The sequence below is a fragment of the Mauremys mutica genome, chromosome 15 (genome assembly GCF_020497125.1).
Source record: "Mauremys mutica isolate MM-2020 ecotype Southern chromosome 15, ASM2049712v1, whole genome shotgun sequence".
Classification (NCBI taxonomy): Eukaryota; Metazoa; Chordata; order Testudines; family Geoemydidae; genus Mauremys; species Mauremys mutica.
This window is the reverse complement of record NC_059086.1, coordinates 1,479,337-1,500,267: the sequence shown is the minus strand read 5'-3', so window position 1 is coordinate 1,500,267 and position 20,931 is coordinate 1,479,337. Positions and strand designations below refer to the sequence as shown.

The 20,931-nt window shown below is 66.6% G+C and overlaps 1 protein-coding gene across 1 annotated transcript; it reads right to left on the bottom strand.

Annotated features, from left to right (window-relative positions):
* Positions 1-98: 98 nt before the first annotated feature.
* Positions 99-15,145, bottom strand: ITPKC (inositol-trisphosphate 3-kinase C). The gene is made up of 7 exons (XM_044989103.1): positions 14,969-15,145; positions 5,575-5,674; positions 5,216-5,429; positions 4,296-4,500; positions 3,522-3,623; positions 2,727-2,798; positions 99-2,543 (listed from the first exon to the last, which is right to left on the bottom strand). The coding sequence occupies exons 1-7, from the start codon at positions 15,143-15,145 to the stop codon at positions 2,340-2,342; spliced, it is 1,074 nt and encodes a 357-aa protein (XP_044845038.1). The 3' UTR covers positions 99-2,339.
* Between the last annotated feature and the right edge of the window lie 5,786 nt (positions 15,146-20,931).

Below are 20,931 nucleotides of genomic sequence, written 5' to 3'. Positions count from 1 at the left end.
CGCCCGGCGCGATGGTCTCGGCTCTCTCGAGTTGCTGTCATACAGCGAGCTTGGGAACTTTGCCCCACGCCAGCAACGTGCATTAAAGACAAAGGCTGTTTGGTTTCCACACCGGCAGGTTCTGTTTATTGTGACGGTTCCGGCCCCAGAGGCCTGGCCGTGTGCCCAGCTCCAGACGGGCGGCAGAGCCCCACACAGAGGAATGGGCCGGGGACAACGCTCGGTCCCGAGAACGCCCTGCCTGCGTGCAGGGGGCAGGAGCATCCCTCGCTCCACTGGCTGCAAGGGCTGCACTGCCACTGGGGGACCTGTTCAGAACCCCCCTCCCCCCAGGAGCTGACCCGCTCACAGCCTCGGGCAGCAAGGTCGTGTGGGTTGGGTGCTGCCTCCTGGGTTCCAGTCCCAGCTCTGCCACTGACCCCGGGCAAGCCTCTGCCCCGCTCTGTGCCTCGGTTTCCCCTCCCGCCCTTTGGACTGTGAGCTCTTTGGTGCAGGGACTGTCTCTCCCGGGGTGCGTGCAGCGCCCGGCCCCACAGGGCCCAGATCTCGGCTGTCAGTTCCGCTGCGGGAATAGCCGGCAGGGACTAGCACCCATGGCAGCTGTTCTCCGAGTTTGGAACCAAAGGCTCGGAGCCGGTGGCTCAGCCGGGGCAGCCGCATTTCCAGCGCCCTGCCCGTGTGACCCAGCGCTATTGAGAGCAGCCAGAGCCCCAGGCGGCTGGATTTGGAAGGGCCCGTCCCCCCTGGTTCCTGTGCAGCACTCGAGGGCCTGGAGCGAACGCCTGGCTGGCTACCCGCTGCGCTCCTGGGCCCGAGCCAGTGGGGAGCAGGATGGGCCCCTGACCCGCACCCGCCTGCCCCCCTCCCCATGAGCTCCTACGTGCAGGGAGTCTGTGCTCAGCCCGAGCTGAACCCGGCAGGGGCGGCAGATCTGAGCGGCTCAGGCAGCTACTGGCAGTGCCCTGGGTCGGGCCTAATGGAGCCGGGGCTCCTGAATCCTGCCTTGGAAACCGCTCCCCAGAGTGGCCAGGCTTGGAGCTGGCGCCGGTGGAAGCGGCTCCTGGGGGCTTGGTTCTGCCCGTGAGATGCTCACGCAGACGAGGCACTGAGAGCGCGGCAGAGCCAGGGGAAACCAGGCCCCTCACGCGGGCCCTTGTCACTCAGGTGCGGCGCGTGCGTCCCGCGCCCTGGGCCGGGAGCCTGGCACAGAGGTGGCCCGCGGCTGGCGAGAGCCCGGGGCGAGCCCAAGGCTGGGCTAGGAGAACCACACAAAGCTGGCAGGGGAGGTGGCGTCCCGGTTGGTTCTCAAAGGGCCGAGACCCCTGTAAAGACGGGCCGAGCTTTCCAGCTCTCCAGCCGCCAGGAAAACCACCCCCGGGTGAGGATAGACTCAGCCACAGGCAACCCCTGAGCTCCCCGCGGCGGGTGCAAGCTTCGCAGTAACTCGGGGTTCTCATTTCCCGGCCACGGGCCGGCGGAGGCTCCTTGCCACAGCAGAAGAAAGTGCAGGGGGTGGAAATCGCCGGCCGCATCCGCCCCTCCAGCAGGGCCACAGATGCTTCAGGGGAAGGGCCGAGAACCCTGCAGCTGGGGGGCGACCTGCCGCCCGGGAGGGTCGCGCCAGAGCCCACAGCCGCCCACCACACCAGGGCCCAGTCGCTATTGCCAAAAAGTCTTTGCAAGTGTCTTGAATTTACCATCCCATGAATCGGTAACGTGGAGCTGCTGCTCCGCCCACGGGCAGCTTCCTGCAGACCAGGTCCTCTGGAGCAGCCCGCTGGTGGGGCTGGCTCTGATACCAGCAGGGGCAGGAAGTGGGGCTGGGAGGCCTCCCCCCCCCCGACCCAGCTGAAGGAAAATGGGCCGTGAACAGGAGAGGGGCCCAGAGGATCCGGGCCCCGTTCGGTTCCAGCCGGCGTCACTGCCAGGGCCTGGAGTGCAGGATCGCTGAGCCAGTGCCCCCCGAAACGCTGGGGTCTCCCGTCGAGCGCCCCGAAGCTCCAGCGCCGGGGGCCAATCTCGGCCTTCCCAGGGTTCCCCCGGCCTCGCTCTCCCTCGGGCTGGGCCGGGGAACGAACAGCTGAGCGGGAAGTGGCTCCGCTCCGAGACGGGACCAGTTCTCGCCCCTTCCCGTTAGCTGGTGTAAACCGGGTGCCCTGACGTCTGTGTGACGGGCCAGGCGCTGCCCCATCCTGGCCCCGGCGCGGGGCCGTGCGAGCCGCTGGAAGCCGGCCCGGGCGGACGGGCTGTAGCATATCTGGCTGTATAAATAAGAGGCAGGGAGGGCACCGCACGGCAGTGCCCGGCTATTGCCCAGAGCCGGGGCTGGGGGTCCCGGCTCAGTCCTGCGCCATGGTGCTGAAGAGGGCGATGAGATTGTCCAGCCCCCAGAGGTAGCCGTCCTCCCGGTTCCCCTCCACCCACGGCAGCCGATGCGTCAGTGTCTGCCCCCCGGCCAGCGGCACCGTCTTGCCGAAGTCGATCATCCAGACCTTGGCCAGCCCCGTCCGGTCATGGACGAAAAGCAGAGAGCTCCCCACCACCTGTTGGGGGGCAAACGGAGCTCAGAGCGGGGCGGGGCTGGGAGCCAGGACTCCTGGGTTCCTTCCCTGGGGCTGCCAGTGGGCAGGAGAACAGACCCTGCATCCGGGCGCGTGTGCCCAGATCCCCAGGGTGAGGGGCACTCGGCAGGGAGCGCCTCCCCCAGCCCCACGCCCAGAACCTACCTCGTGGGTCGTGAAGAACTCGGACTGCTCCAGCGCCGCCCGCAGCTCCTTCAAGCGGCCCAGGTAGTGTGTCTGGGGAGGAAGAGGGGAGGGGGGCAGGTGAGGGCGAGGGCGCGGCGGGAGGCCAGCAGGGGGCGATGGCGCGGCGGGACCCGCCCAGCTGCCCCGAGCACTAGCCAGGCCCAGCCCGTCTGGGCCCTGGCAGGGAGGGGAACGCGGCTGCCCCGATCTGCAAGTACTGGCCCCAGCGATTCAACAGGGGGCGTCCTCCCCTGGCAGGCAGGGCTGGCGCTAGGGGGCGCTGTGGGGCAGGGAGCCAGGGGGCAGCAGGGGGGGCGCGCTCCCCTGGCAGGCAGGGCTAGCCCCATGGTGGTGCTGGGTGGCAGGGAGCCGGGGCTCAGCAAGGGGCGCTCTCCCCTGGCCAGCAGGGCTGGTGCTAGGGGGTGCTGTGGGGCAGGGAGCCGGGGCTCAGCAGGGGGCGCTCTCCCCTGGCAGTTGGTGCTGGCCCCAGGGCTGGCGCTAGGGGGCGCTGTGGGGCGGGCGCTCAGTAGGGGGCGCTCTCCCCTGGAAGTTGGTGCTGGCCCCAGGGGGGCGCTGTGGGGCAGGAGGCGGGGCTAGGACAGCACTAGGGGGCGCTGTGCTGCCGCACGCTAGTTGAAACGAAAGTCTCACAGATACTAGCAGCCGCTGGGCCGTGCCCCAGAGGTGGCTGCATGTCGGCAGCGAAAAGCCCAAGCCCTGGGCGATTCCCCCCGGCCACGGCCAGCGGCACCACCGGGGAGCCCAGCCCCTCACCAGGATGGTTCTGTCGCCGTCCACGAAGTCGCCCAGCGCCTGCACCACCTGCTCGGGCAGCCGCGTCTTCTTGAAGTTGGTGCTGCAGGTGCCGTCGGCTTTCTGGGGACACAGAGACCCGTCAGGCCGGGCCTGGGAGGCCGAGCGGGACGCACGTGCCCCCGTCAGACCCGCTCCCCACAGACGTGAGCTCCCCTCCCCAGAGCCAGATACCCTGCTCCAGCCAGGCCTGCTCCACCCCAGCGCGATGGGACCTCCCCAGCCAGGCCTGCTCCCCCCCAGCCCGATGGGACCCCCCCCAGCCAGGCCTGCTCCCCCCCAGCCCGATGGGACCCCCCCCAGCCAGGCCTGCTCCCCCCCAGCCCGCTGGGACCCCCCCCAGCCAGGCCTGCTCCGCCCCAGCCCGATGGGACCCCCCCCAGCCAGGCCTGCTCCCCCCCAGCCCGATGGGACCCCCCCCAGCCAGGCCTGCTCCGCCCCAGCCCGATGGGACCCCCCCCCGCCAGGCCTGCTCCGCCCCAGCGCGATGGGACCCCCCCAAGCCAGGCCTGCTCCCCCCCAGCCCGATGGGACCCCCCCAGCCAGGCCTGCTCCCCCCCAGCCCGATGGGACCCCCCCAGCCAGGCCTGCTCCGCCCCAGCCCGATGGGACCCCCCCCAGCCAGGCCTGCTCCCCCCCAGCCCGATGGGACCCCCCCCAGCCAGGCCTGCTCCGCCCCAGCCCGATGGGACCCCCCCAGCCAGGCCTGCTCCCCCCCCAGCCCGTGGCCCCCACCTTGATGCCCTCGATGCGGAAGCCCAGCGTGGCGCTGGAGCTCAGCGACTCCCTCCACTGCATGTAGCGGGGCTTGAGCACGGCGCGCTGGGCCCGCTCCTCGGGCGTGGGCGCCCCCGGCTCCACCGCCACCATCTTCTCGTACATGTCGCGGCGCAGCCGGGGCTTCAGCCGGGCCTGCTCCAGCTCCTCCTCCAGGTACGTCCTGCGGGGGGCAGAGCGGGGATCAGCGGGGGGCGCTCACCCCACGGCCCGCGCCTCGGCCGGCCCTGGGGTCTGGTACTCCCAGCGCAGGGCTCCTGGGTTCTACCCTGGCTGTGGGGTCTAGTGGTTAGAGCAGGGGGCAGGGAGCCAGGACTCCTGGGTTCTCTCCCTGGCTCTGGGAGGGGAGTGGGGTCTAGTGGTTAGAGCGGGGGGCTGGGAGCCAGGACTCCTGGGTTCTGTCCCGGCTCTGGGAGGGGAGTGGGGTCTAGTGGTTAGAGCGGGGGGCTGGGAGCCAGGACTCCTGGGTTCTCTCCCCGGCTCTGGGAGGGGAGTGGGGTCTAGTGGTTAGAGCAGGGGGGGCTGGGAGCCAGGACTCCTGGGTTCTGTCCCGGCTCTGGGAGGGGAGTGGGGTCTAGTGGTTAGAGCGGGGGGCTGGGAGCCAGGACTCCTGGGTTCTCTCCCCGGCTCTGGGAGGGGAGTGGGGTCTGGTGGTTAGAGCGGGGAGCTGGGAGCCAGGACTCCTGGGTTCTCTCCCCGGCTCTGGGTGGGGAGTGGGGTCTAGTGGTTAGAGCGGGGGGCTGGGAGCCAGGACTCCTGGGTTCTGTCCCGGCTCTGGGAGGGGAGTGGGGTCTGATGGTTAGAGCGGGGGCCTGGGAGCCAGGACTCCTGGGTTCTCGCTGAGTCGGCTCGCCTGTGCCCCGCAGCCGGGCTCTCACCTGACCCCCATCTTACAGTCCATGATGGAGGGCGTCTCGAAGGCGGCCAGCAGATCCTCCATCTGGTTGTAGCACTCGCCGTCCCGCTGCGCCAGCCCGAAGTAGGCGGGCACGTGGGGGCGCAGCGAGTCCCGCATGAGGCGCTCCAGGCACTGCTGCTCCCGCGGGCAGAACTTCTTCAGGATCCGCCCGTAGTCCCCGGCTTTGAAATTCCCTGCGGGGGAGAGAGGGGACGGCTGGTGTCAGGGCAGCCCGGACGCACCCCGGCCCGTGCCCGCTGGGCACACGGCGCTGCCTTCGCCAGCCCCCATCGGGGCTGGCTGCACCCCTCCCGCACTGGCTCGCCGTGCCCCTCTCACCCGCATGGCCGGCCAGCTGCACCCATGGGTAGCGCCTCTTGAAGGACACGACGAAAGGCGACCAGTGGACCATGCTCTTGAGTTTCTTCCACGGCTTGTTCTACAGAGAAAGGCAGGGAGGGGGTCAGCGCCCGGGCTGCGAGCAGGGAGACCTGGCAGTGCCCCCCGTACTGTAGGAGGGTCCCAGCTGAGATCACCCCCCCGGCCCCAGTGTGCCAGGTGCTGCACAGACCCCGAGTGAGAGCCCGTCCCTGCCCCGCACAGCTCACGGGAAGGATTGTTCTCCCCATGTTACAGGTGGGGAAACTGAGGCCCAGAATATCTGCGGCAGAGCTGGAAAAAGAACAAAAAGGGAGGGACTCCTCCCCCAACCGCTGCTTTAACCACTAGACCCTGCTCCTCTCCCAGAGCTGGGGATAGAACCCAGGAGTCCTGGCTCCCAGCCCCCCACATGTCCTACAAGTGGGGCCAATCTGAGCCCATGTACATGGCTAGTTCGGAAGCTCGGCCGGGCCCACCCATTGGTTATGGGGGGGTTCCCGCCCAGGTGCGCCTGTCGCCCACCCAGGCCCTCGACCCCCGCCTGCAGGCACCCAGACACTGCGCCCTCCCCCAGCCCGTGGGCAGCTCCCCTCCGACCTGCGGCTCTGCCCCCTCCTGCATGGGCCCAGTGCCGCTGGTGTCTGGTCCCCGCTACCCGCCGGGGGCCCGGAGCCGGTCGCGGGTGGGGGGCCGAGGGGCCCAGGTCAGTGCAGGCGCTGCCCCACGGAGAGACGCTGGCTTGTCACCTCCGCTTGGCGCGGATCAGAGCCCCATCCCCGCCCCCGCCTGGACTTTCACCCAGGGCACAGGTCGCTGCCACACGGTGCGGGGGCGGGATCCCTACGGCTGCTGGCACCAGCTAGTCATGGAGCCGCGGAGAACGGCCCCCGCGCTGCCCCCTCTGACCAGGGACAGGAGTCGGGAGGGCCAGGTCAAGGCCACCCCCACCCCCATATGGCCCCTGCAGAGGGGACTCAGCCACCGGCAGCTCCGGGGGTCTGTCTGAGGGACAAGCCCATGTGGGCCTCGTGTCTGGGAGCCAGGACTCCTGGGTTCTCTTCCCGGCTCTGGGAGGGGAGGGGGGTCTAGTGGTTAGAGCGAGGGGGGGCTGGGAGCCAGGACTCCTGGGTTTGCTCTCCAGTTCTCGGAGGGGAGTGGGGTCTAGTAGTTAGAGCAGGGGGCTGGGAGCCAGGACTCCGGGGTTCGCTCTCCAGTTCTCGGAGGGGAGTGGGGTCTAGTAGTTAGAGCAGGGGGCTGGGAGCCAGGACTCCTGGGTTCTAGGGGTTTCTCAAGAGCACAACACAGCCAGGAGCCTCAGCCATTGTTACCAAACCAGCTCACGGCTGCACCAGCTTCACCCTTCCAGCAGACGCTCCCTCCCTGTGAAGGAGTAGGAAGCACAGACTGTCTGTGCGGGGGAGGGGAGAGCCAGAGGTTTAGGTGAAGATGCAGGAATTCAACTGTGAGCTGAGCTTGGCCTGGGGGAGGGGAGATGACACCTCTGGCCAGGGGAGACAAAGGAAAGGAGCTGAGGAAAGAGGAGGGGCCGGAGGGAATGGGCAGATGAGTGCTGGCTGGAGAACAGAGGGGAGGCAGGGAGACCGAGCTCTGATCCCCAGGGGGGGGCTGTGGGGCCCCCCAAGATGGACCTATCCGGGGGATCCGGTTATCTGTGCCTGCAAGACCTGTGTTGGACTGTGTTCCTGTCGTCTAAATAAACCTTCTGCTTTACTGGCTGGCTGAGAGTCCTGATGAATCTGCAGGGAGTCCGGGGGTGCAGGACCTGACTCCCCCACACTCCGTGACAACTGGTGGCAGCGGTGGGATCGGCGGCACCCCGTGGACGGCGCTTCCTGCCGTAAGTGACTGGGGAGCAGTAAAACGAAGGGGCGAGTCCCCCCTGGGCGAGTGTGGCCAGAGAGCAGGACTTTGCAGTAACAGGGTCCCCCGGGGGATCACAGCGAGCGATCCCAGGGGCGGAGGAGTCTGCAGCTCGACCCTGGCAGAGAGGTGGTGAGCTCAAGGACTGGCACACTAGGGGTCCCCCTGGAACCCGTGGGGAGCGGCGAGCACCCCAGCCTGCGAGTGGCCAGCAGGAAGATGTATTCCCAGAAGCGCAAGTGTGAGCTGGTGGAGCTGTGCAAGCAGAGGGGGCTGCACTGTGGGAAGCTCACCAAGGCCCAGCTGATTGCCCGGCTGGAGGAGAGAGATCGCAGGAATGAACCGGTCCCTGTCTCTGAGGGAAGCAGCCGGGCAGATGCAGCGCAGGCACCAGTGTCTGTCCCCGCTGGGAGTGGTCAGCCGGCCGCTGAGGGCGTCCCGAGACCCCCCACCCCTAGGCCTAGGGGGAGGGGGAGGAGGAGCCCAGCTACGGAGGGCACCGTGACCCCCCCGGCCAGCAGGGGATCGTCCCGGCGACGCTCGGCCTCCGTAGAGCGCAGGCGGCTGGACTTGGAGAGAGAGATCAAACGGATGGAGATGGAGATGGAGGAGCGTAAGGAGCTGAGGGCATATGAGGAAAGACAAAGCCAGCGTGAGCTGGAGGAGAAGGAGAAGCAACGCGGATACGAGGCGAGAGAGAAGGAGGAGCAGCGCAGACATGAGCTGGCCATGGCCCAACTGAACAACAGGGAGGCCCCGGCTGCGGTGAGTGAGGGGGGGCCCAAGTCTACAAAGAGCTTCGGTAAGAGCTTCCTGGCCCCGCGTAAGGAGGGGGAGGACATAGACACCTTCCTGACGGCCTTTGAGAACGCCTGCGAGCTGCACCAGGTGGACCCTGCAGACAGGATCCGGCGCCTCACCCCCTTACTGGACTCCACCGCCGTGGAGGTGTACAGCCGAATGAGAGGGGAGGAGGCGGGGGACTACAACCTGTTCAAAGAGGCCTTGCTCCGCGAGTTTGGGCTGACCCCGGAGATGTACCGGAAGAGGTTCCGGAGTCAACGTAAGACCCGGGAGGTCACATACCTGCAACTGGTCAACCGGGCGCAGGGGTATGCCCGCAAGTGGACAGCCGGGGCCCAAACTAGAGAGGACCTGCTTGACCTAGTTGTACTGGAGCACCTGTATGCGCAGTGCCCGTCTGACCTGAAGCAGTGGCTGATGGACCGGAAGCCGGAGAACCCGCAGCATGCAGGCCGGCTGGCCGACCAATACATGGACAGTCGGGCGGGGGATGGCAGGGAGGCGTCTCGAAGGAGCAGGTCTGCCTCAACGCAGAGAGAGAGTCACCATGGGACCTCCCAGAAGGGGCCGAGGGAGAGCCCCCACCAAAGGGAAGCATCTGGCGTCAGGTCCAGCCGTCCCACTCGAGGGGACCCACGAGACATGGGCTGCTATCAATGTGGCCAACCGGGCCACATACGGGGCCAGTGCCCCAAGCTCCGGGACAAACTGAGCAGACCAACCCCACACCGGATCAACTTGGTAGAGACCCAGCCGGATGAGGGGCAGCGTTCGCACGAAAGGGGGGTGGGCCGCGTACCCCCTGCGAAGGAGGGAGGGGGGCCCCGGGTTGACCCCTCCGAGGGGCTGGATGCTCCCAGCCCTGAGTTTGGGGTTTACAGGGTGGGCACGGGACTACCCCTCCGGAGCGAGTGCCTTGTTCCCCTGGAGGTAGACGGGAAGGAGGTCACTGGGTACTGGGATACGGGCGCAGAGGTGACGCTGGCCCGGCCGCAGGTGGTGGGCCCAGATCGGATGGTGCCCAACACCTACCTGAACCTGAGGGGTGTGATCGGGACCCCATTCAAGGTGCCTGTAGCGAGGGTGCACCTAAAGTGGGGGGACAAGGAGGGCCTCAAGGACGTGGGGGTGCACCCACATTTGCCCACGGAGGTGTTAATGGGGGGGGACCTCGAGGACTGGCCAAGTAACACCCAGGGTACCCTGTCCGTGAACCGTAGTCAGGGTCGACGCAGGGCTCTGCACCCTGACCCCGGGGAAAGTACTTTGGCCGAGACACCGGACCCTGACCCGGTAGGGAGGGAACGCCCAGGGACGGGGCTCAGAGAGGCTGTGGCCCCATACCCAGCCGGTGAGGGAGAGCAGATCCCCGCCCCTGCCCCAGCGGCTGAGTACCAGGCCGCGGTGCGGGAAGACCCCTCCTTGCGGAGGATAAGGGACCTGGCCAACCTCGGGGGGGGACAGACCATGGGACGAGGTGGCCGGAAAAGGTTCCTGTGGGAGAAGGGGCTCCTGTACCGAGAATGGGCTCCCCCAGGGAAGATGGAGTCAGGAGGGATCAGGAGGCAGCTGGTGGTACCCCAGGAGTATCGCCACCAGCTGCTGTGCCAGGCCCATGACATGTCCCCCTCAGGGCACCAGGGAGCCTGGCGTACCCAGCAGCGGCTGCTGCAGAACTATTACTGGCCTGGGGTCTTTGCCCATGTCCGGCAGCACTGCCGCTCCTGTGACGTCTGCCAGAGGGGGAGGAAGGCCCGGGACAGGGGGGAGATGGCTGTAAGGCCCGGGCCCCACCCCGAGGAGCCTGTCCGGAGGGGGGCCAGGGTCAGGAGGGGGGCTCTGAACCGAGAGAGCCTGAATCACAGCCCCCCAGACTGGAACGTGGGGGGAAGGCCCCAGCCCCGTGTGCACCCCAGGGGTACTGGGGTGGGGAGAGGGCGCGGGCGGCATAAGGTTGTAGGTGGGTCCGAACTTCCCCGGGTCACTGGCTGGAGTGACCCCGCTCAGTTCAGTCTCGGAGGGGGGAGAGGTGTGAAGGAGTAGGAAGCACAGACTGTCTGTGCGGGGGAGGGGAGAGCCAGAGGTTTAGGTGAAGATGCAGGAATTCAACTGTGAGCTGAGCTTGGCCTGGGGGAGGGGAGATGACACCTCTGGCCAGGGGAGACAAAGGAAAGGAGCTGAGGAAAGAGGAGGGGCCGGAGGGAATGGGCAGATGAGTGCTGGCTGGAGAACAGAGGGGAGGCAGGGAGACCGAGCTCTGATCCCCAGGGGGGGGCTGTGGGGCCCCCCAAGATGGACCTATCCGGGGGATCCGGTTATCTGTGCCTGCAAGACCTGTGTTGGACTGTGTTCCTGTCGTCTAAATAAACCTTCTGCTTTACTGGCTGGCTGAGAGTCCTGATGAATCTGCAGGGAGTCCGGGGGTGCAGGACCTGACTCCCCCACACTCCGTGACACTCCCCCTGCCCCGCTCAGCGTCTCACCCAGAGAACTTCCCCCGGCCCCGGCCTGACGCACATTTTCCATGACCAGCGCCTGGCGGTTTCTTGCTGACTCTGCGAGGCGGCTGGGAGCTCCGAGCAGAGCCCTGCTGGCGGGATCAGGGCCGAGCACAGCAAGGCCCGGGCGGGGTGGGGGGCAGAACCAAGGGTTTGTACGAGGTCCCCTGGCTCTGCCACTGATGTAGGGGGCGGCCCTGGGCACCTCCATGCATCTCCCCAGGCCTCAGTCCCCCGGCAGTGACATGGGGAGAGCAACCTGCCCTTTGTTGTGCTGGCTGGGCAGAGCACCCAGCCCGGGTCAGGCGGCGCCCGGCCCGATGGGGCCCTGATCTCGGCTGGGGTCTGGGCGGCGCCCGGCCCGATGGGGCCCTGATCTCGGTCGGGGTCTGGGCAGCGCCCGGCCCGACGGGGCCCCGATCTCGGCTGGGGTCTGGGCGGCGCCCGGCCCGATGGGCCCCTGATCTCGGTCGGGGTCTGGGCGGCGCCCGGCCCGACGGGGCCCTGATCTTGGCCGGGGTCTGGGCGGCGCCCGGCCCGATGGGGCCCTGATCTCGGTCGGGGTCTGGGCAGCGCCCGGCCCGACGGGGCCCTGATCTCGGCTGGGGTCTGGGCGGCGCCCGGCCTGACGGGGCCCTGATCTCGGCCGGGGTCTGGGCGGCGCCCGGCCTGACGGGGCCCTGATCTCGGCCGGGGTCTGGGCGGCGCCCGGCCCGACGGGGCCTTGATCTCGGCCGGGGTCTGGGCGGCGCCCGGCCCGACGGGGCCCCGATCTCGGCTGGGGTCTGGGCGGCGCCCGGCCCGATGGGGCCCTGATCTCGGCCGGGGTCTGGGCGGCGCCCGGCCCGATGGGGCCCCATCTTGGTCAGGACATCAAGGCTCCCCTGCTAACAGCTACCTGGCTGGGCCTCACTTACCCAGGAAAGCAGCTTGGAAAGGATCCCCCCTCTCGGGAAGCCAGTTTTCGCTGGATCTCAAATCCCCGTCCCAAGCTGCCCCATCCGGTAATTCCACAGCCCCAGCCCTGGCAGCCTGTACCTGGGTGGCGTCGGGGGGCAGGGCAGGGAGTCAGAGCCTTCTCATGGGAAAGCAGAGGCTGGGGCACGTCAGGGTTTCCATCCCGACAGGTTTGTCTGCTCTGCACGTGACGGGCGGGGGGGGCAGGTGTGATCGGTGCTCAGCATCCCGGCCCCTTTCCTGTTCCCCTTCCAAAGCACCGTAACGCCACCCGCGCCGCAGGGAGCATCAGCCGGGGGCTACGGGGGGGGGGAACTGAGGCACGGAGCAGGGCCAACCTTCCACAAGCAGCCGTAGACAGAACCCGTGGGCCAGGGAGGCCGGCCTTGTGGAGGCCCCAGGCTGGAACCCAGGAGACCTGGGTCTGCCCTGAGTCGCTGCCGCCCTGCGAGGCAGGGGTAACACTGCTAACTAGCTAGCTGCAAACACCCTGGCACCGGCATCGCCCCGCCGCAGAGAGACGGCACCAGGGCGGACGCCCAGACGGCTGCGAGGCTCAGAGTGGGCGACCGAGGCCCCCGAAGGGTCTGGGAATAGAACCCAGGAGTCCAGCTCTGAAGGCCCCAGGCTCCTTCCCCCCTTCTCACCCGACCTGAGACGCCCCATTTTCAGGCGGTTCCGAGAGCCCCTTTCAGGCTCGGAAAACCGCGGCTCATTCCCAACAGCCGGGGCCCTGGGGGCTCGGCACACAGGCCATGGGGCACCCGCTGAGCCCGCCGCTGCGCGCCCAGCCGGGGCAGTGGCCAGACGCAGGGGCAGGGGGGTGATTTGTCCCACGCTGGCGGAGCACAGAGGGCTAGAGGGGCCGACCCGATCGGCTCCCAGCTCCCCGGCGGCCCCCCCTCCTGCAGCTCCCAGCCTCCCCAGGGAAACCAGGCCAGGTGCATTCACTCCACGAGGGGCCCGTGGGCTCCCGCCACCCCCATCCCAAAGGCTGGGAGCCAGGCCGGGGGCTGGGCAGGGCTCGGGGGCCTGGCTCGGGGCGACCAGTTGGCAGCTTTCAGCTCAAACGGCCCCTGAGGGCTGCAAGTGAATCCCTGGTCAGCCCGGGGCCAAGGGTCACACCCGGGCAAAGGGCACCATTGGGTAACAGCGCTCGAGAACTTCCGCTCATCCCAGGGGCCAGGACGCCTGGGTTCTCTCCCCAGCTCTGGGAGGGGAGTGGGGTCTGGTGGTTAGAGCAGGGGCTGGGGGCCAGGACGCCTGGGTTCTCTCCTCAGCTCTGGGAGGGGAGTGGGGTCTGGTGGTTAGAGCAGGGGCTGGGGGCCAGGACGCCTGGGTTCTCTCCTCAGCTCTGGGAGGGGAGTGGGGTCTGGTGGTTAGAGCAGGGGCTGGGGGCCAGGACGCCTGGGTTCTCTCCTCAGCTCTGGGAGGGGAGTGGGGTCTAGTGGTTAGAGCAGGGGAGCTGGGGGCCAGAACTCCTGGGTTCTCTCCTCAGCTCTGGGAGGGGAGTGGGGTCTGGTGGTTAGAGCAGGGGGTCTGGGGCCAGGACTCCTGGGTTCTCTCCCTGGCTCTGGCACGACCCCTCTCTCTGCCTTCATGGGGCAGAGCCCCCCAGCTTGCCAGGGAGGGGCAGTGGGGCAGTTGCTGCTGGGGGGGTCCCTGGCTGTGTAACCCCCCCTCTGCTCCTCCCATCTGGGGGGGCAGAGCTGAGCCACCCGGGGCATCTGCAAAGAGCCCCCCCTGGCCTGGCCCCTGGGCAGGCAGCCAACGGGGGGGGGCTCTGGAGTCCCCCCCTCCCATCCCACAGACAGACAAAGCCAGCGCCCGGGATGAATCACTATGGCAACGCGCAGGGGAGCCATTGTCCTCTGGATAAAAGGGCAGGATGCCTGGGGGGGAGCTGGGAGCCCGGACGCCTGGGTTCTATCCCCTGGGGGAGGGGTGGGAGGAGTTAGAGGTTAGAGCCCAGATGCCTGGGTTCCATCCCTGGGGGGAGTGGTGGGGGGAGTTAGAGGTTAGAGCTGGGAGCCCGGACGCCTGGGTTCTGTCCCCAGGGGGAGGGGTGGGGGGAGTTAGAGGTTAGAGCTGGGAGCCCGGACGCCTGGGTTCTGTCCCCGGGGGGAGGGGTGGGGGGAGTTAGTGGTTAGAGCAGGGAGCCCGGACACCGGGGTTCTATCCCTGGGGGGAGGGATGGGGGGAGTTAGTGGTTAGAGCAGGGAGCCCGGACGCCTGGGTTCTATCCCCTGGGGGGAGGGGTGGGCGGGTTGAGGGAGTTAGTGGTTAGAGCTGGGAGCCCGGACGCCTGGGTTCTGTCCCCGGGGGGAGGGGTGGGGGGAGTTAGAGGTTAGAGCACAGACGCCTGGGTTCTGTCCCCGGGGGGAGGGGTGGGGGGAGTTAGTGGTTAGAGCCCGGACGCCTGGGTTCTGTCCCCGGGGGGAGGGGTGGGAGGAGTTAGAGGTTAGAGCCCAGATGCCTGGGTTCCATCCCTGGGGGGAGGGGTGGGGGGAGTTAGAGGTTAGAGCCCTGACACCTGGGTTCTATCCCCTGGGGGAGGGGTGGGAGGAGTTAGAGGTTAGAGCCCGGACGCCTGGGTTCTGTCCCCGGGGGGAGGGGTGGGGGGAGTTAGAGGTTAGAGCTGGGAGCCCGGACGCCTGGGTTCTGTCCACGGGGGGAGGGAGGGGGGAGTTAGAGGTTAGAGCCCGGATGCCTGGGTTCTGTCCCCGGGGGGCGGGGGGGGGGGCGTTAGTGGTTAGAGCAGGGAGCCCGGACACCTGGGCTCTATCCCTGGGGGGAGGGATGGGGGGAGTTAGTGGTTAGAGCTGGGAGCCTGGACACCTGGGTTCTATCCCCTGGGGGGAGGGGTGGGTGGAGTTAGAGGTTAGAGCTCGGACGCCTGGGTTCTGTCCCCGGGGGGAGGGGTGGGGGGAGTTAGAGGTTAGAGCTGGGAGCCCGGACGCCTGGGTTCTGTCCACGGGGGGAGGGTGGGGGGAGTTAGAGGTTAGAGCCCGGACGCCTGGGTTCTGTCCCCGGGGGGAGGAGTGGGGGGAGTTAGAGGTTAGAGCCCGGACGCCTGGGTTCTGTCCCCGGGGGGAGGGGTGGGGGGAGTTAGAGGTTAGAGCCCGGACGCCTGGGTTCTGTCTCCCCGCAAAGTGTCCCGCGTTGTCACACCTGCTGTCCAGTCCCCTGCCCCCAGCGCCCCAGGTACTTACCCGGTGGGGGCTCCTGTCCCGCTGCTTCATGGCCTGCCAGCCCCACGGCCCCACACTTCCCCTCTGCGCCCGCTCCCTCTGCCGACGCAGGCTGAGCCCTCCCCTCTGGCTGGCATCCAAGCCTGGCGGGGGGGCCGGGGGGGGCGACGCCAGGCGGTTGCCAAGCAGCCAGGCCATCTGGCAGAGAATTTTCCATGACAGCGACGGGAGACAGGCCCTGGCGCAGGCAGGAGGCAGCCGCCGGGGGTGCTCTGCCCACCCATGGGGTGGGGGGGGCGGGGGCAGGGCAGGGATACAGGACACCTGGGTTCAAGCCCTGGCTCGGCCCTGGCCCCGGTCCCTGCAGCCAGACTCAGTTTCCCCATCTAGTGTCTGGCCAGAGCGGGGGCCCTTCGGGCCAGGGACTGTCTCGCTGTGTCGAGGGGGCAGGGGGGCTGGTTTCCACTGGGGTCGGTGCAGGCCCCAGCCCACAGGGACCCGACCGCCCTGAGGTCCATTTAAATGCCCCAGCGCGGGGGCAGGGTTCACCCCCCCCCCCCACATGGGGATTTTTGCTGCAGTGTATTTTTAAAGCCCACACGTGGGTGCCAGTGGCTGTGGGTTCACGTAGGAGTGGGTGTGGCGGGGACTGGTTACATCATCTGTTCCCCCATGGCACAAGTCAGCCCCCCCGCGAGCTCCCCTCTGCCCCGGGGCAGACAGCAAACCAGCCAACGCAGGGCATTTACCCCGGCCGGGTTCCTGTCCTGCATCGGCCCGGGAGACATGGACACAAACACGCCCTGTTTGTCCTCAAACCAAGGCCAGGGCAGTAAATACCAGCAGCAACACAAGGCACGGGGCACCAGCGAGACACCGTGAGACAGCCGGCTGCAACCCAGGAGTCCTGCTCTCACCACTAGACCCCACTCCCCTCCCAGAGCTGGGAGAGAACCCAGGAGTCCTGGCTCCCAACCCCCTGCTCTCACCACTAGACCCCACTCCCCTCCCAGAGCCAGGAGAGAACCCAGCAGTCCTGGCTCCCACCCGCCCCCCCCCCCGCTCTCACCACTAGACCCCACTCCCCTCCCAGAGCTGGGGGAGAACCCAGGAGTCCTGGCTCCCAGCCCCCCGCTCTAACCACTAGCCCCCATTCCCCTCCCAGAGCTGGGGCTAGAACCCAGGAGTCCTGACAGCCAGTTCTCTGCACTCACCATGAGACAACACCTCCCTCGCTGAGCGCAGAAGAGAACCCAGGCGTCCGGACGCCACAGGCAGTGCTCTAACCACTCGACTGCAGCACCTCACCCCTCGACAAGGCCTCAGCGGCGCTGGGAGGTCATTGTAACTAGGGCAGAACAGACTCCCGCCCCGCTGGCTGGGGGCGGCTGAGCAGAAAGCACCGGGACCAGGACTGGGGGCTCCCTGGGCTCCCTGCCCCACGGGGGATGTTCTGATTCCCCCGGCAGCGTCTGCGGGCGGCAGGGCAGAGTGGGGACTCAGCACAGCTTTGCACGAAGCACTTTCCCTTTCCGCGACCCTCCGAGGATTCCTGTAACTGACAGAGACCGGGGGGGGGGGGGGGATCAGCTATTTTTCCAGCTGCCGGGGGGGATTTTGCCAGCGCTGTGTGTCAGTTTCACCGCTGCCCTCGCTGTTTTGTGTGGGTCTTTCAGGCAGCAACGGGGGTGGAGGGGGGGAAGAAAACCGATTTGAAAAAGGAAGCCGGAGGTGTAAAAGCACCAGACTTGGCGGGGGTGGGGGGAGGCTCGGGACTGAAATGTGGAACGTTACATGGACTCGATTTCCAGCTGCCGGCTTCACCCTGGGCAGCTCTCGGAGCGCAGGGGACAGGAATCCCTGCAGGGCTTACGTGCAGCGCCGAGCACGGCAGGGCCCTGCTCCGTGGCTGGGGGCGGGGTCAGCGGTAATACCAGGAATAGGAATCGCTCACGCAGCGTTGGTGTCAAAGCTCCCACGCCGGCGCCGAGCGCCGTGTCCGTTCTGCGGGGGGGGGGGGGGGACCTGGGGCCTTTACCCCCGGCCATGCGGCAAGGGAGTCGCAGAGCTGGGAGCAGAGTCCTGACCCGCAGCCCCCTGCTCTAACCACAACCCCGCAGTCGTCCCAGGGCTGCATGGAACCCAGGAGTCCTGGCTCCCAGCCCCCCCCCCCCCCATACCGCCCCATCTAACCTCTTTTCAAAACCAGCTGGGTGAAGATGATGTAACTGGACTATGCTCCATGCGGAAGGGCTCTGGTGAGGGGTCGGGACAGAGCCCCCGCGTGGGGCAGCCTGTTTGTCTGAACGGACCAGGCCTGGATCTGGAACTGGGAACAGGAACTAGAACCCTGAGGCCTCTTGTCATTATGCAAAGTGGGGCCACTAATGGTGGCTTGGAATCGGCTCCCACAGGACAATTGGGTGTAAATGGCCGTTTACTCCCAACCCTTCCTGGGAGTCAGGCCGGAAGGATGGAGGGGGGGTGGGGGGGTCTCACAGGACATGTGACCATGTCACCTGGTGCTGGAATCCATCTTAAACCTGGGGCTGTTCCATTGAGAAGGGGTGGGGGGGGGCAGAGAGACAAAGGATTCCCGCCTTGGGCCAAGCTGTAAACGGGGGTGGAGCAGAACAAGGGGGGCTGCAGCCATGAGAACCCCCCTAGGCACCACCTGAGCTGGGCTAACAGGGGCTGTTACCGGGGCAGGATCCGGCCAGGCTAGGGAGGAGTCTAGGCTGGGGAAGACGCGGATTGGAGCATCTCCGAGGGGGAGATTTACCTGGATTCAGTTTCCTCACGTATTAGGCTCAGACTTGCGTGTTTTGTTTTATGTTGCTGGTGACTTACTTTGTTCTGTCTGTTATTACTTGGAACCACTTAACTCTACTGTTTATCCTTCATAAAATCACTTTTGTTTATTAATTAACCCAGAGCAAGTGACTGATACCTGGGGGAGCAAACAGCTGCGTATCTCTACCAGTGGTATAGAGACCGGACAGGTTCTGAGTTCACCCTGTCTAAGCTTTATACCGAGTAAAACGGATTCATTTGGGGTTTGGGTCCCGCTGGGAGCTGGGTGTCTGGGTGCTGGAGATAGGTGACCTGCTGAGCAGCTTTTGGTTAAAGTCTGGAGCTTTGGGGCGTGTGGTTCACACCTGGTCTGGGTTGCAGCAGGCTGGCGCGTCTGCCTCAACCAGGCGGGTTCTGGAGTCCCAGGCTGGCAGGGAACACGGGCTCAGAGGCAATTCCAGCTCATCAGGTGACAGTCCCAGGGGGGTTTCTGTGACCGAACCATCACACTCCCCATGAACGCCAGCCCCAGGCTCTGGACACTGCCTGGTTCCCCCCACCGCACAGGACAAGCGAGCGGCGCTGTTTTAGGCTGAACCTGGCCCATCCCTTCCCAAGGAAAATCCATCCCAACGCAAGTATCTTTGCACCAGCAGCCGGCCAGTGATGGCTACGGGCCTGTGGTTCACTTCCCAGCAGCTGCCGAGGAAAGGGAGACGCCTGGGCAGGCGCCGGTCGGGCTGAGGGCTGAATCGCCTGGCCCACGTGGCAGCCGGCACCAGCTGTGGCCTCTTACGCGACAGCCCAGTGACACCGCGGCTTCCCCCAGCGCCCGCCCCGCAGTAGCTGGCAGAGGGACCGCGGGAGAGGGAGACGGGCGGTGACTCACGTGGGGCTGCGGGTGCCCCCCAGGGGTTACTGCACTGGGTAATGAGAGCGGCAGGGGGCACGTTAGTCACCAAGCAATGGGGCGGGCGTCAGACGGGACACGGCCACGCCGAGATGAACCCCACCCGGGAGGCCCCTTGCTCAGCGGCCTGCGTCAGCACTTCCACCAGTGGCGTCAGCACACGCCAGCCTGGTCCAGACCCCCCACACACACACACGGGCGCGGCGTGAGACGGCATCGCTTCCTCCTCATTGCAGGTGGGGGCTTGGCAGCGAGCCGGTCCCCACCCTCGCCAGCGGCCTGGGTCATCGGCAAACGCGGCCAGAGGCTCTGGCCTGATGCAATTTCCATGCGCCAAACTCTGGGCACGCTGAGGTTGGTTTTTTAAATCTCTCTTGTCAGGAGGAGCCGGGCCCTGGCCAGGACTTCCTCCCGCAAAGTCCCTCGTGTGGCGGTTCTGAAACCAGGGCAGCAGGAGCCAGGAAATGCGAAGTTCCAGGCGTCGGCTGCAGTCAGCTGCTTCTGTCACTGACCCACACGCGGCCTGTGTCCCGTGCCAGTGGAAGGGCCGGTTTGGGCTGGGATTTTAACTGATCGAGCAGGGGGCGAGCGGGGGGCGAGATCCACGCCCGTGAGCCGACCCAGCGTAGACACGGCGAGGTCGATGGAAGATTCTTCCATAAACCAGCTCCTGTTTCTCGAAAACGCCCTGCTGGGATGGGAAGAAGCAGCCGCACCAGGGCGCTACCCCTGTCTCCAACATCCAGGCTTCAGAGGGACACCCAGACAGCCAGACAAGCCTGGGATCTTACGATCTGAACGCAGCCTCCGGCCAGGAACACTTACACAGTACAACCCGTGTGTGTCGAAAAGCCCTTCGCGTCTCACGTGGGACGCCATGAGCTGCAGAAACTCACGTCCGATTGTTTAAAACCCTGCCGTTGTCACAGGTAAAAGCAGAGCTTCCTGGAACGAGAGCGGAGGGGAAATCCCATCAGATGTTTTTCTGGCCCGGGTGTATTTTATTTTGTGCACTTTCATTATCGGGGGAAGAGTGACACTGACGACACGGTTAGTCACTTGCCCGGGTTTGTCTGGGGCTTTCGTGGCGGGAACCGGCAGCGTGTCGTTAAAAACAGCCCGCGAGTGTCATGGGCAAACCACAGAAACTGGCCAGGGGGCTTGGAGCTTGTTTTTAACTCTTGTTTGTGTTATTTTTAGACTGACCCTGGCCCGTTTAAAGGCCGGAAGGCAGGAGAGGCCGGGGGCCGGGGAAGCCTGGAGACTGTTTTGCTGAGCTGGCGACAGAAAATGGGGCAGAACAAAGAAAAATGTGGAGGGTGCCAGGGGGTGGCGAGCGCTCGGGACCACCGGGAGACCGGACACTGGTTGGGTCCAGTCCTGCCGGCAGCGCGGCGCGTCCTGTGCCCGGCCCCGCGGCTCGGCACGCGCCGGCCGTGACAGAGCAGGAAACTGACGCAAAGAGAGGGAACAAGGACTTGTCCATGGGCAAACAGGGAGTCAGTGGCAGAGCCAGGAACCCAGGAGTCCTCGCACCCAGCCCCCTCCTGCTCTTACTACTGGACCCCGCTCCCCTCCCAGAGCTGGAAGAGAACCCAGGAGTCCTGGCTCCCAGCCCCCATCCCTCTCCCCTTGAGCCCACTCTGGAGCAGAGAAATGGAAATTGACTTGGCTGGGATTTTCCTCGGCTGCAGCAGGGACCTGTCGCGTTCCTGGTTCTCCACCGGCAGCAGCCCGGCGTCTGGCTTCCCCTCGGACCAGAGCAGGCCACTGGCTCCCAGCCCCCTGCCATGGTGGATCAGAGCCCAGGCTCGGCTCGGCCAGTATCCCCTGCCCATCACTCCAGAGCAAAGGGATGGAGGCATCTAGCCAGGAATCGCCCAGCCCAGCCCAGCCTGCACCGCTGGCCCCATCCGGACTGTCGGCTCCTTTCCCCATTACCACCCACCCCGCTTTCGTTTGTGTGTCATTTCCCAGCCCAGGGCTGGCACTGGGGGATCTGAGCCCCACAAGGGTGCGCGGATGGAGCCAGCCCAGGTCAGTGCTACACAGGGCCCCCGCCGCGGGGTGGGGCAGAGATGGGCCGTGGCCCTGGCTGCTGGGGAAAAATGACCAGGGTTGAGGGGACTGAAAGGGGGATGCAGGGCAGGGGCACCACACAGGCGGATACACACACAACACACAGACACAGAGATCACACAAACACAGGCAGACACAACATAGAGACACGCAAGCCAGACACAGAGACAACACTCACAGATCACACAAACACACAGACAAC

Bases quoted from the DNA above. Each gene is read 5' to 3' on its own strand.
- ITPKC (XM_044989103.1), bottom strand. From the start codon at position 15,145: ATGGCCTGGCTGCTTGGCAACCGCCTGGCGTCGCCCCCCCCGGCCCCC. The intron at 4,501-5,215 runs GTGAGAGCCCGG...TGCCCCCCGCAG, and splicing joins GACTGTAAGATGGGGGTCAG to GACGTACCTGGAGGAGGAGC. The intron at 2,799-3,521 runs GTGAGGGGCTGG...CTTCCTCCCCAG, and splicing joins ACGGCGACAGAACCATCCTG to ACACACTACCTGGGCCGCTT.